Source organism: Typopeltis vanoorti, chromosome 20, assembly GCF_054136105.1.
Source record: "Typopeltis vanoorti isolate ZY-2024b chromosome 20, IOZ_Tvanoo_1.0, whole genome shotgun sequence".
NCBI classification, from domain to species: domain Eukaryota; kingdom Metazoa; phylum Arthropoda; class Arachnida; order Uropygi; family Thelyphonidae; genus Typopeltis; species Typopeltis vanoorti.
The window spans coordinates 13681664-13697468 of record NC_143568.1 but is presented as its reverse complement, the minus strand read 5'-3'; the positions used below and the strand labels follow the sequence as shown (position 1 = coordinate 13697468).

The 15805-nt window shown below is 34.8% G+C and overlaps 1 protein-coding gene across 2 annotated transcripts in view; it reads right to left on the bottom strand.

The window, feature by feature from the left end:
• Sec71 (ADP ribosylation factor guanine nucleotide exchange factor Sec71) overlaps window positions 1-15805 on the bottom strand; it is a 581865-nt gene that overhangs the window by 278039 nt on the left and 288021 nt on the right. For both annotated transcript variants that reach the window (XM_090410617.1, XM_090410618.1), the window contains exon 22: window positions 790-916. In XM_090410617.1, coding sequence (XP_090266743.1) covers window positions 790-916 — 127 coding nt within the window. The remainder of the gene's footprint in view (window positions 1-789; window positions 917-15805) is intronic.

Sequence of the window (15805 nt, the reverse complement as noted above, 5' to 3'; positions counted from 1 at the left end):
GACTGCTTGGTTATTGAAGAAAATACTAACAGAGATAAGGGAGTTTGCATTTCTCTTTATGTAGTCTTCATGGCCATTTGGATTACTGTGCTCAGGTCTGGTCATCTGGGTTTCTTGGAGATGAGGATGTGGTGGATAGGATTCAGAGATAAGTGACTGAGATGATGAGTGGTTTGTGGATTGCAAAAGTGGGCAAAAAAAAAAGGGCAGGTATAGAAACATTTAAGTTACTTAAAGGATTTTATAGGATTGATCCAAGAGAAATGTTTCAACACTTGGCTAGAGGTAACAGAACAAGAGGTCATCCCTGGAGGTTGGGTAAGCGTATGGTTAACAAGGGTGTGAGGATTGGATTTTTTGCTTTTTGTGAATTAATAGAATGGGTTGCCAAAGCCAGGTGTAAGGCTTTGTCTGTTAATGGTTTCAAGAAGAGGTATGACAGATATTGTGATGATCATCGTTTGGGTCTTCCATGATGACTCTTAGGACAACATGGAGGTGGCTGTGCAATAATAATCTACCTGTTTTGTTTATCCACATTGACGTGTGTTATCTGAATCTCCAATTCCCATGATTTGCAGATATCCTGCAACTTACAGAATCCAACAATACATTAAAGAATACAGTTAGATTTGCATAATTTAAATAAAAATTTAAATCGCACTTTATATTCTTTCAAGTAACAAATAAACTAAGACATTATGCAAAAATGTTATCGAGTTACATTGAATTTACAAAGCAGATTTAAATATAAACTGTTTAATAAAATAATGGAAATTAATAACTTGCTTTCTGAATGATCAAGCATTAATCCTCTTTCTTCTGAATGAGTTGTCTGACCACTACTCAAATATCTGGGTTTAACTCCAGTGCCAATTAGCTGAGCTAATTCCAACTGTGATATGCAACGAAGAATCTAGGGTACACAGATAAATAACTATGAAATATAAAAATAAGTTTTAAATAATATTTTCTTCGTGTTTCTGAATTTTTACTTTCTTGAAGGATTAAAAGCATGAAAAACAAAATTATTCATAATTATTCAACAAAATTCAAAATTATTAAGAAAGGCTTGTTTATTAGTAATCCAATTTATCATGAATTAATGACTTTTTTATGCAATATAAATGACTAACAATATGCATATCTTGGTAAATATCAAGTTTTAGAATTCTTTCAAAAAAAAAAAAAATACACATCCACATAGCAGCTTGTTTATAAGAGCCATCTACTGTTTAACAGTGTGCAGCATTGCCTGCAGTACAACCTTAACTCATTATGCCATACACTTCACAAAGTAATGAAAATGACATAAGCAAAGTGAATATTACATCCAACATTATTTCAAACCCAAATGCTTGTAAAACTATGAAAGCTTCATAAAAATGACCAGAGAGCTATGAGAATACAATCATCGAAATCGGAGTTGCCTTAGTTTGCACTAATTAAAAGACATGAGCACTGCACAAATGCCCACATATTTGCCATTTAATAGACCTGAAACCTTAAAAAAAAAAAACATTTTTTTAAGGTTTCAGTGGCCTGACAGCTGTTTCGAACTAGTTGGTTCTCTTCAGAAACCAGGCAGAAACCTTAAGAGAGCAAAAATTTTCATTCAGTACTTAGGAAATCAAATGTTAGAGAGAAATGTATTTTTCGTAAGTGAACTCTCAGTCGGTGCATAAAAGTAATTATTAAAAAAAGAGCCATGGCTTCATTTCGGTGATGGAAAATTACATAGGAAAAGTGGATATTAGATCCAGCATCATTTCACATTCAATTTTATTACTTTGTGAAGTGCAAGACTGATGAACTGAGGCTGTTCTACAGGCATCTTGCATAAGAGGAACACGGAATCATGCTACTCTCACCACTTTCTGGCCGTATTTCTCAGAATGAAACAACTGCTATTTGTCTAATAGTGGTGCTTTTTACATTCACCAAACTACAACTGCTTATTTCAAGCTGACAAGAACAGAATTTAGCCATTTGCTATATATCATTCATGGCAGGGTCTGACACATTATGATCTGTCAAACTGCATGATTACTGTAACCATCCGCTGACTTTTCACATCAATTTTGGCTGAATATTTTTTTGGTTCATTCCTGGATGATTATATGACCCATTATCACAAAGAAGTATGGTAAAGTTATTCTCATGCTTCTGCAATCATTTGTGAAATGATTTGTATACTATGCTATGTGACCTCTTCACCAGTATCAGAAAGGCTAGCATGTAACATGAAACCACTTCCCACACCACTGATACAATCAAGCTGTTATTTCAATGAGCTCACCCATCTACCCACTGATACAATCACTCATTATTAAATCTATTAACATGGAAAACCACATGTGACTCTCTCTCTCTAATGAAGCAGTGGATTTAATAGAAAATGCAGACTGGCAAGTTAGCATATAATTTTAGTTAGTGTGCTTTATTTATTTGCTTGTTAGTGATCATTTAAAATAACAACTAACAATAATAGGAAACATAGTCCATAATGCAACATAATGATAAAACAGAGAAATTACATATCTAATCAAGAGTGAAACACGTTAGTATTTTATTGAAAAGTAGCGAAAAAATATTTTGTTCCAGAACTAACAGTGCACATCACTGTGGAACAAACAAGCAGTTCAAAAGGAAGATAGAATACAAGTCCAATATAGCAATTAATCACATTAACCTATAACAACAAGTGCTGAAATCTAGAAGAATCATATATGAAATAGATATTAGTTATTTTTAATATTTAAGTAGGATGAGAGAAGCAATTACTGATTTAAATTCAGTGTAATAAGGTTTCTGAACTTTGAAAGACACATTCATAACTTCTTAATAAAGTTAAGATATATATCTAAACAGCAGAGGACTGACATAGTACTTAATGAATCCCATGGAATACATTATTTCAAACAGAATATTACATACTTGGGATCAAATTCCTTAACATCCTAGAGTTACATGATTATTATTATCATTAACCTACCCTTAGACCTCACAGAGTCAAAGACTCATCTAGGAGGTTCCTTTGTCATATACACAGCTCATCATACCTTGCCTTAAACACATTCAAATCTCTGCAGACACCATACTCTCAGGCAAGGCATTCCAATAATTTGCAACTCTGCATGAAAAAAAAAAAAAAACGATTTCTCACTCACTTTTTCACACCCTCCTTATACAGCTTCTAAGAATTATCTCTTGTTCTGAAGAGATTTTTCATAAAATGAAAAATCTCTTCAACATTGATTCTAACCACCCCTGACCATGTATATGCCTCTATCATACCACCCCTCTTCCTCCTAGGCTGTCCACTTGTTACAGTCCACTAGATTGTAAATTGCATCTTCTACCCTTCTTCATATTCAACATTCCAGAGATCAGAAACTACCTTAGTCAATCACTCAATCACCTCTGGACCCTTTCCAACATCTCTTCGTCCTTTAGAAAATCAGGTGACCAAATCTGTGCACAGTAGTACATATGTGGCCTAATCAAGGCCTTATATAATGAAATAAGAATCTCCTTACTTCTACCAGTCAGTGTTCTCCATATCATTCCCGAAATTCATTGTGTTGTCTTCACAATTTTGGCAATTTGTCCTCTAAATTTTAGCTCCTTATCCGCCATTATGTCAAGATCTCTATTTTTTCCACCTCCAACAATATATCCCCATCAAGTGCAAATTCTATATCCCATTTTTGTTTCCCAAATTTTAAAACTTTGCATTTCACAATACTGAAACTGGTATTTCCACTCTCGTACCCATTTACTCAATCTACTCAAAGTCTTCTTGTAAGGCCAGAACATTTGCAACTCCTCATAGTTTGCCCCAACTTTGCATCATCTGCAAACAATTCAATACCTCCCCCCCCATCCAAATCTTCCCCAATATAATTAGCATACAGGTTAAACAGCGATGGTCCTAAAACAGACCCCTGAGGCACAGCACTGGCAAGCTTCCTCTTCTGGGATATTATATAGTTATGTTACATGATGTTACATAACTCACCATGCACTAACTTATATGATATATGATTCCTCCCCCATTTCAGGATAAAAAAAAGATGTTTGGGGTAATCAGATGTTAGGATAACTGGTAAATTTGCAACTACTGATTACTAAAATGTAGTATATCATTTGTTCTGACAGATACAAACAAATTGTTTAATATAAATATTCTTACACATATCCAGTGTATAGCTTGGAGGTCATGAGTAGCTGTGCATGCATTATGAATGATATCCCACGCTGTTTATGCGGTCAGTTTTGGTTTAACGCATGTTATGTAAAGGTGTGTGATATTTCATAGTAAATTGTATCTGAGAGATACCGTGACTTCTGATGTCAATATAGTATTGGTTTAGTTTTTTTTTTTTAATTTACCATTGAAAATGGCTGGAAAAATATATCGATTGGATAATCCATCAGATGTTGAAGAGGTTCAGCGATTTTGTTACTCGAGTCCGAGATGAGAATGATAGAGTAGAATGCGAAAATGAAAGTGTTATTTGATAGTAAATTGTATCTGAGAGATATTGCGAACTCGATGTCAGTATAGTATTCATTTAGTTAGTTTTTTCTTTGTTTCTTTGTTCAATAATTTCTAGATTGTAAATGAAAATAAACAAACTATCATGTATTATATTTGCAGTGTTTTTTTTTTTAAGTTTTATCGCATTTTAGCACACACTTATAATGAAATTATCTCTCAGATACACGTGACCTATGCTGCAATTTATTCAACCACAACCTCTGCAGGGTTAAAGGTGAGAGTGAAGAACAGTCAAGGACCATTTTTTTCAAAGTGCTCCACAACTTGTAGTTTTTTGTTTGTTTTTTCATGCCAAGCAAAATAATCACAGTTAACAGAGCAGAAATATCTAAGGGGAAAGAGTCTGCATAAGGGAGATTTTAACAAAACTGACTATAATGTCAGTGTATCTGATAATTTATACCCTAACAAGCAATATTCAAAGCGCACAGTTTTTAATATGGAAAACAGTGTGGTCAGTAATGAGAGAGTTCTTGGAGCAAGTATTTGCTGGGGGGGACTAATACTATCAATTATGACTCAAAGATAAGTGTTTTATATGTACATTTTTAGTAATCCATAAATCTTGGTGGGGGGGGGGGGGCTTTCTGTGTCAGGATCAGAGGTAAACTCCACGAAGAGTGGTCCTTGAGTAGGACTGAAACTTTTCAATAATACTCAAGGTGTCACAGATTTCCATACCATTACCTGCTTCAGTGATATGATATCACTTAGTGCAGCAAATTCAAGAAAAGAAAGATTCGTTTCTTGGAGGAGCTGCATTTTTTTGGATATTGGCTATGTTCTAGCTGATATTATTCTTCCATTATACAATGACATGAGTAGCGTAATTAATAAACACTATGTCTTGGGGATTATATACAGTAATGAAGGTGGGTGGGGTTGGGGGAATGAGAACATTGAGCTATCGGGTTGTGTTATCAGCAGTTAATGTAGCATCTATGACGCCAAACACAGATGCAGTTGATATGCAAATATACTCCCACCTGACATTTCTAGGGACGTATAAAGGCAAACAGTGGCCTGTCATCATTTATTGCATGTTAGAATGGAATCCAGAGAGGACCTCAGTGCTTTGAAAGGGGCACGTTTGTTGAAGCCAGGATGGCAGGTGTATCTGTGACCAGAACAGCTGATATTGTCCATGTTAGTCAACAGGACAAACATTATCAGCGAAATGCAACAGTGGACAAAAGCACTTACTGCAAGAGAGGGACTATCAAGCATTAGTGCACTGTACTACAAAAAATAGGTAGGCTACTTGTGAGCAATTGTGTGAAAAATTCAACACCGGTCGTGAGAAACCCATTTGAACAAAAAAAACTCTGTGCTGGGAATTACACAGAGTTCGATATCACAGTCAGGTTGCATTACACAAGCCTTTGATCACTTCCATCAATGCATATCATTGTGTCCAATGGTGTAAAGATCACAGGCAGACCACACAACAGTGGAAGGATGTGATATGGTCCAATGAATCCACATTCACGCTTTTTGCTGCAAATGGACGAATACATTCCTTTCATTGAGTTCCAATCAATCACTAACAGAGTCTCTTCCTTGAAAAATACCAGCTTACTAGATGCCCACAGTGGTCCAATGCCATATGAATCAAAGCATGTCACTGTTTCCATTTTTTTGTCCATTACCTATAACTGCCAATTTCTATGGTATTTTGGTATAATGTTATACCAAAAAGAAAAAATATTTTTGGTAGGTACTAACAATGAGCTTTTTTTTTTGTTGTTGTTGTTTGAATATCTTCTCCACTGATAGAAGAAAGAGACACAATTACACTCCCCAAATCAAAATATATAATACCAAAATAGGAAAAACAGAGTCTCCAAAATACTTAGGCCTGACACTAGATACTCAAACTGAGATTTACAACTCATATAACAAATATATCTAATAAAGCTCTTAAAAAGCTTAATATCATTGAAAGGCTTTGTGGAACAAAGTGGGGTGCAAAACAAAAGACACTCAAAACTACATATATGACACTCATACTACCCACTATTGAATATGCCTCATCAATCTGGGCTCCAGCTTTTTACTAGCTCAAAAGAAAAACTTGACAGAGTAAATCAAGAGCAGCAAAAATTATTATAGGTGCAGTCTCATCCACAAATAATTTAAAAGCTCAACAAGAGTGTGGGATTCACATACTAAGACAGAAGAAAACTCTCCACAGTTAAAATTCACTAACAGAATCAGGAGCCAACAACAGGATCATATCTCACTCATGACTTTTGATGCTTGGACAGGAAAATCTAGACTAAAGAGATCATCTACTTTACAATATGATCATGAAATTAGAAAATTAGATTGACTTAGAGCACCTGTCCACTGAAATAAGCAAAGAGCCATTCTTTTCGACTATACTACCAAAAAACACAATGATTAACTTAAATCTCCTAGAATCTTGTTCAAAAAAGAATTCACAGCAAGAAAAGGACTTGACACTATACATCACTTAAATAATCTAAACTATGTCATTGCCTACACGGATGGATCATCTGATGAAGCACTCAACCAAGGAGAATCAGGGGTTTTTCTAACTCTACCTGGAGGTGAGGAAACGCAAATCAAAACACAGCTGGCAAAATAGCTTCAAACTTCACTTGGGAATTAACAGCCATACAAGCAGCTCTAAAGTTCTATCTCTCTAATCCAGTAATAAACATTACAGAAGGAATAACCAATAACCATCTACAGTGACTCAAAATCTGCACTTGAGGCAATAAAAAATGGAAAAACAAAACTCATACAGGAAATTCATAAACAAGTAACAACTTTAAATTCGAAAAATAAGAACTGTACACTGCAATAGATACCAGCCCATGTAAATATTGAAGGCAATGAGAGAGAGAGAGAGCAGACAGACTAGTCAAAGAAGCAAGATACTTACCTCAAAAATTACATACACTATCACTGACTGATGCTAACTCTGTTGCAAAAATAATATTGGTAAAACAAACTATCGAGAAGAATGAAATCAGAAAAATTAATGAAAATAGAGAAATAATCAAAATCATCACCAGACTAAGAATGGAACATTTTAAAAGGCATGAAAATTCAGCCAGATGGTACTAGAAGCTATGAAATATACAAGAACTGGCCAGGAGTCAAACAAACACCTGTCCATATCTATTCTTGTCCGGCAATTGCTGCATCTCTACAGAAAATTGACAATAATCCTATAAAAAAGCTCTACTCTATCAAAGTTCAACAGATTGCCCACGTCATATCTAGAAGCTCTTCAATGGACTTGATAACAACGAGCAACTAAGCAATTATTCAACTTCAATGAATAACAAAAATCTATGGAACTGATTCAGCTGCTCAGAAATGTACTGTTTTAGTATAAAGCATTATAATTTTAATATAACATAAAAACAAATGAAGCATTACAATAATCTTTATATATTAATCATTATAATACTTTAATAATGTATTGATATCTTGGTCCAATTATTGATATGTATTAACAACCTTTCAGATTTCCAATACTGTTAAAAGTAACATTACAGTCTTCTATGGCAGGGATTTTTAACCGGGGATTGCAGAAAATTTATAGAACATTTCTAGTTTTTAAAATTTTGAAATCTCTTAAAATAATTATCTGAATTACTGCGTAATTCAGATAATCTGAATTAGTAATCTGAATTACGCAGCTTAATGCAATAGTTTCTTTTGTGGTGGCGCTACAAGTCAACTTTTTGTTGGCAACACTGCAAGTCATGACATCTACCTACTGGACGTGTGATAGAAGTGATTCTCTGAAGTTTTAAACAATTCTAGTACGAATGCATAGAACTTAACATTGTTAAGTACTACTTGAGTGCAATTACTTTTCGAAACTTTCAATGCTGTAATACTGATTTGTTATCTCTTAAAATTTGCCCCCTTATAAAATAAGCAAACATAGAACATTATTTGATTTCCTAAATATAAATACAGTAAAGTTTTTACTGTATTTATATTTAAGTAAAGTTGATTTCTCTTTTCAGATTTTTTGTCATTATAATCAGTAAGTAAAAAGCTATTTTTTGAAAAAAAAAAAGTTTAATTATTATTATTATTGTTACTACAAACTAGGGGGTCACGACTACTAAAAGGTTAAGAACCACTGTTCTATGGCATCACGAATAATATGCATCAACCCAGATCTTGATCTTCCTCTGGGTCTTTTTTTCCTTACATCAAATATAAACATATCCCACATTCTATTTAAACAACCATACACCTTAGATTAACTGTGCTCCCACATTTTTGAATGGTAGCAATGTCCAGTTCTATTCTAATAACTTCATTTTAAATGAATCTACTACTGATGCCATCTGTTCACCCCCCCCACAATTCGTTTCAACTTTTGTTTCTAACCCACCTCTTAAATCCTTACGTGTGTAGAGGCTTAAGTGCTGTGAGGACATCATGTTGGAGGCTTAATGGATTTTTTACAACACTCAAAAAGAATTAAAATAGACTTTAATACTTCCTATATTTCGTCTAGACGAAATCTTTCATCATGACGAAATATAGGAAGTATTAAAGTCTATTTTAATTCTTAAATCCTTAGGTTAAAATTAGTTTGAATACTGTCTTGTATACTGCTAGCGTTTGGATAATTTCTCTTTTATTCCATATAAATTTATTCAAATGGCTCCCCCATTAACCAGCTTTGTTTACTTTGCTATCCATCTTCAAATTTAATTTGTCACTTTCACAGAAAATTGCACATAATTAACTAAAAATCTTACTTATATTTTATGTCTTCCATCAAGAATACAGATGATATATTCACTGTTCCATACATTTTTTTTTAAAATATCAATGTACTAAGCAATATATTTAAGTAATATACTAATATATTGCTATCATTAGAGAGTAGTTTTATATACTCCTATACCATATCTGTACTCCATGAATTTGTTCATGCACTATAGACAAATAGCGGAATACAATGAACATAATGTGCGTAGGCTCATGCCAATTTTTCACAAGTTAACTATGCTCTGCCCTGCCATGTTTCTTCACAGGCCGCTGTGCTTGGCCACTGACTTGCAGAGAAATATACAAATCACACATCTCAACTTCTCTTTCTTATCCTCCAATACTAGCATGTGTTGCCCGACAAGTGTGTATAGATTTTCTTCTTCTTCTTCCCTTCATGTATTAAGCCTAGTGGCCTGTTATGGGGCTATCCTTAACCCTTCTAAGCCGTACCCATCCCCAGGATAAGGTGGCTAGCCCTATGTCCCCGGATGTATCCTATGTCTGTAGATGCATGCATTCAAGGAGCCAGTTTTCCTGCTTGTGGGAGTAAAAATCCCACATAAACTAGGGAGAAAAACCCTGATGTCCACGCCCAAGACCGGCTAACTTGGCTATGTCTGAGAAAGATCCTAAGCTCTTCACGTCAGCGATGGGAATCGAACCCAGGACACTCCTCACCCAGGCATATGGTTGCGAAGTGCACAGTCACTAGGCTAACCGTGCAGACCAAGTGCGTACACTGTGCTTTATTATACAAGTGTGTATACTGTGCTTTATTTACTTTCTGGATAAGTGTTTAAAATAACATTACAAATATGAGTAAGCATCACAGTTATAACAATCCAAGTAGCGAATGAAAGAGAAAAGCTTTAAATATTGAGGAAAAGCTTGAAATAAAATGTTTTGAAAGAAATGGGAAAAAGTGTAATATCGCAAGGGCAATGCTGTGACAATAAAAAAAAAAAAAAACTTATAACAGGAGCAACATGCAAAATCAAATAGAACAAAGCCTAGAGAAATAGGGTATTTACTGTAATACTGTCTTTCTTTACTAGGAATTAAAGATGTGCAGAACTGCAGTAATATGTTTACTAAGTTTGGTATTATTATCATTTAGTGTACAGTACTATTTATGAGATGATACAAGTTTTGAGTATATTGTTCCTCACCCCATTTTCTCCATAAGTCTTATTATTTTTTATTGCACAAAATTCTATAAAATGGTGATTTTTAGGAACACATGTATACCACGTCATAGAAGAAAAAAGAGTAACATTACTCTACCGAGCATTGTTTACAACTACTCCGTAATAATAACAAATTCATATTACTAACAATTAAGAACTGGTATCAAATGTACTATAGTCATCATTATCATCAAATTCCTGATATATATACCCTTTAGGGGTGTACAGGATATGATAGTACTACACGAAAAATTACATCATTACTAACTTCCTATCTACAATATTCCTCCAAATCAGTCTGTTACCTGTCAAGACTCCAAAATTATCAGATCTTATATTTCTATCTTCTAATGCCCTTTTTACTGTATCAATCCACCTATATCTTGGTCTTCCTCTGAGTCTTTTTTCCTGCCAACCTTCCTTTCTTTCTGGGCCTTAGTATGCATCTCGGCTCATGAGGCTGTATTGTTTCCTCATGACATGACTGAGTTTGCTCATTCTCATGATATATTTTCCATGCTTCTTTTAACGTCTTGGACCTATTTATTCTCCATTATTTTTACTCATAAAGCTTGCACAATCAGTTAGTAAGTGTGCACTCCTTGTAGCAATTGCTAAATTCCAACAGAACAAACCACTTATAGCTTTTCTAAGCACAAAAAGAAAACAGAGGAAGTTTGCATAATCAAACTGCCGTTGATGTTATATAATAACTTCATGTTTTTTGTACTTGTTCTGTTTCGGTCTGTTATAGGAATTTCTAGTTCTATTAACTATCTCAATGTAGTTTACCCTGATTGTTCTCGGACAATCCTCCCCTAAATTTTCTTCTGTAACACCTTGGTCATTTGCTAATTTTACGCTTGATTTTTGGTAAGTCTCAGATTGACTGTTCACTTCTGAAGTTGAAGCTAATTCAGAATCAGTCTGGACATCTGGAGACACTTCATTAACTCTGTCAGTTGGCATGACATTTCCTCTTCCCTGCATTCTTTCTTCAGGAGATCTCTCATTTCTATTTCTAACTTTAAATTGTTCGTTCCCTCTTCTGAACCGTTCATTTCCCATTAGGATTATCTCATTTCTAGAGAAGTTGCAAGAGAACTTGTACCTCTCTAGAAAGTTAGTTCCTAAAATTATCTGAAAGTGTGGGTGAGATGTCCTAGGGAGGACCAACAACTCCTGCCAAACACACATGTTAAACTCAGGTAAGTATAATTTTACTCTAACACTTTTTGTTGCACAAACTTTAGATGTCGATAACCCTGATAATCTGATTGGTCTCCTTAGATTAGAAATGCCTCGCCATACATGGAATTTTATTCCTTGAAAATAATCTTCTGTTATGACAGAGGCCTGGGAACCAGTATCTAACAATACGTCACAATGTGTTCCCTGAATCTTACCCTTAATTATCATTTTTGACCTTCTTTGTTGTTCGTGATTTCTTTGTCTACCTTCATAATTATGAGGAGTTTGCCCAAACCTCGACTCATTTCTATTATTTCTCATGGAGGGTCTCCTATTAATAAAACAGTTATTACGAGCAAAATGCCCACTCTTCTTACAATTAAAACACCTATGAGGCTCCCTTTTGTCTCCTTGTTCATTAAGTCTCTCGGATTGAGGTAGAGATACTTCAGAGGTCTTTGCTGTTACTACCACCAAATTCTGCATAACATCTTCCAGACGGTTCAATATAGGCTGTTGAAGTTTTTCTATTTCTAGTCTAATTAATTCATTAGTCTTCTCTGGTTGAGGGATAGATAATTTTGAAGTCTTATCTGTAACTGCTGCCAGCTGTTTCAGTACAGCATCAAGACGGTCCATTACAGGCTGTTGAAGTCGTTCAACTTCTTGCTTAATTATAGAACGTACTTCTTCCATGTTTGATAGCCCTACTTGTTTTGGGATGATCAATTCATTTTCAGTCACTTGATCAACGTTGACTGACATTTCTCTTTCACTATCCCTTTGATCATTAGTCTTTCCTTTGCTTGTGCTAAATTCCTTCTCAGTTCTATTCTTGCTAGCGGAATTATTCGCCTCTTTAATTAACGTTAACATAGCTGGCATTATATGCAGGACAAACGTCTCCGAGCATCTGTTCCTTTTCATTTACAGCAAGGAAACATTCCTCAAGATTTGATATATCCTTTCCGTATGCTGTCTCCTTAAGATCTTGTTTCAATCCTGCCCTAAAGTGCTGGAAGACGGCCCAGTTTAGATGGTGCCTGTCGTTGTCCGAAACACTTAGTGTGTTGGCAAGATCCAACAGCCTGTTATGGTAATCCGACACGCTTTCTTTGTCCTTCTGTACCATTCTTTAGAGCTTCCACAGATTCGGTCCCACGTTCTTTACCCTTGAGAACTGTGAAATAAGGACTTCTTTAAATTTTACATAAATGCAGGTGTCGTGTCTTTCAGAACCGGTGAGGAGTGAAAATAGGTCTTAGCCTTTCCAACTAGCTTGCTGCATAGCAGAATCAGCAGTTGGAATTCACTCCACCGACCAATTCTTCTCAATTCCTCAATGTACTCAGAGAATGCAATCACGTCATCAGATTCATCACCCGAAAACTGAGGGAATACCTTTTGTAATTAAAATGAAAAGCCAAACGGCTAGTTTTCTGGCAACTTAATAGAAATTAGGCAGATAAAAATCCTATGTTGTTATATAGCCAGTATGTGAAACTCAAGATCGAGAACTACGATCTATATGAGTTTCAATGCCGAAAAACTATCGGCGAAGGCAATTCGAAGCAAAGGTGGAGCAGGCTCCCTCACTATTCTTGATATTCTCTCATAATGTAAAACACAGCTCCTAGGAGATGTAATACTGTCATTACATTATTACATCTCCTAGGAGCTGTGTTTTATATGAGTTTCAATGCCGAAAAACTATCGGCGAAGGCAATTCGAAGCAAAGGTGGAGCAGGCTCCCTCACTATTCTTGATATTCTCTCATAGTTGCCAGAAAACTAGCCGTTTGGCTTTTCATTTTAATTACAAAATACAAGCACACCTTTATGGCATTCGTATAGTGAAGGTATGTAAGTTCTTTTCACTAAGCTTTGATATCTTTCAGGTCTATCTACTCACTGATGAAACCTCAAAAAAGGTTGAAACCGGTCTGGGTAGTGACCTCCCCTCATAATGTAATGACAGTATTACATCTCCTAGGAGCTGTGTTTTACATTATGAGAGAATATCAAAAATAATGAGGGCGATTGCTCCACCTTTGCTTCGAATTGCCTTCGCAGATAGTTTTTCGGCATTGAAACTCATATAGATCGTAGTTCTCGATCTTGAGTTTCACTTACTGGCTATATAACAACATAGGATTTTTATCCGCTTAATTTCTATTAAGTTGCCAGAAAACTAGCCGTTTGGCTTTTCATTTTAATTACAAAATACAAGCACACCTTTATGGCATTCGTATAGTGAAGGTATGTAAGTTCTTTTCACTAAGCTTTGATATCTTTCAGGTCTATCTACTCACTGATGAGACCTCAAAAAAGGTTGAAACTGGTCTGGGTAGTGACCTCCCCTCATAATGTAATGACAGTATTACATTTCCTAGGAGCTGTGTTTTACATTATGAGAGAATATCAAGAATAGTGAGGGAGCTTGCTCCACCTTTGCTTCGAATTGCCTTCGCTGATAGTTTTTCGGCATTGAAACTCATATAGATCGTAGTTCTCGATCTTGAGTTTCACTTACGGGCTATATAACAACATAGGATTTTTATATGCTTAATTTCTGAGGGAATACCTGTTGGGGATTAATCGTTTTAAAAAACTCTGAGTCATCTAATGTTGAGCTTGTAGGTAAGGACATATCTGTATTCATCTTACAATTCAACACAATGTAATTTTCTTAAATTCTAATTATTCCAATAAATGCCTGATTCGATATCAAAACCCAACTTACAGTGATTAAGGATGTGTCAACTTTAATTCTAGGGCCCTAATCACATCCGACAGGATGTGATTAGGGCCCTAGAATTAAAATATAACAGATGTATAACAAGATTAGAATGTTAAATCACATTCTAATCTTGTTATACATTAATTTACTGTTTCTTGAATCTATAATTTTTGCTCACTTAAAACCTCACCCAATTTTAGTCCTACCAGCTGCTTTCTCTATATTATATCTTGTTCTACCTCTATAATAACTCTGCTTCTAATCTACTGTCGTGCTGTTAAATTGTGAATGAAACTATGTTGCGTATTTTATTTTTTTTATTCACATTTAACATTGCTTATTATATATTAATCATGACTTGTATATATTATATATTAATCAGCTATTAATTTATTAAACAATAATATGTGTATAATTTATTATAACTGATATATATATATATTGTAACGTGAATATTATTATAGTTATCTGTATACGAAATGAAAGAGTTGATTAAGTAGCTCTAATGTTCTATTTATTTTGTTTTTATTAACTCAGTGTAGTGGTATAGCCTTATGTAACATTAACGAAAATGTTTACGTTTATTTGTTGTCATGGAAACGCATGAAGTAAACGAGCGCGAGTGGAACAGAGCGTGAGCTGGGTGAAGAGTAATAAAAAAAAAAAAAAAAAAAATGGGAGGTAACAAGAGAGAGAGACGGAATTTTGAAGTGAAGGGAAGCAAGAGTATAAACTAGAGAAGTGGAAGTAAATGAAAGGTTCTCAAGGGCAGAAGTTAAAAGGGATAATATTTATATGCGAGCAAAGACGAAGTGAATCTTATAGTTAGCTGAAGACGAAGTCAGCAGTAATAATAAAAAGAAATTAATGCCGTAATCGGATAATATAAAAGACTGGACGTTCAGTGAAGAATTTTGAATAAACCCAGTTGGTCTAGAATTAAGATTTATTTCTAATTTGCCCTAAGGAGAACTGCACAGTGTTTATTTGTTTAATGAGTGGTAACAAAGACAATTATAGTATCCTACAGTTGATGTCTAGAGTTCTGAAGCGCGATTAATAGTGTTTTAGTTATAACTGTGGATAAGTCTTATAGATGTGTTCTTAAGTGAAATAAATATATTTTAAAAGTATACTCACAACATAATTGATGTACTAGGAACTAATTCTGGTAAGGACTATCATACTGAATTATTTCAATGCATGAAGAATTGAGTGTTAATTGCACTATGTTTAACCACCTTACCGGCCGTTGTGGATCAAATACGCATCCGCATACGCTTCGTATCCATCATATATTTCATTGTTATAACAATGGTATTACAATTTTAATAAGCACTTCGCA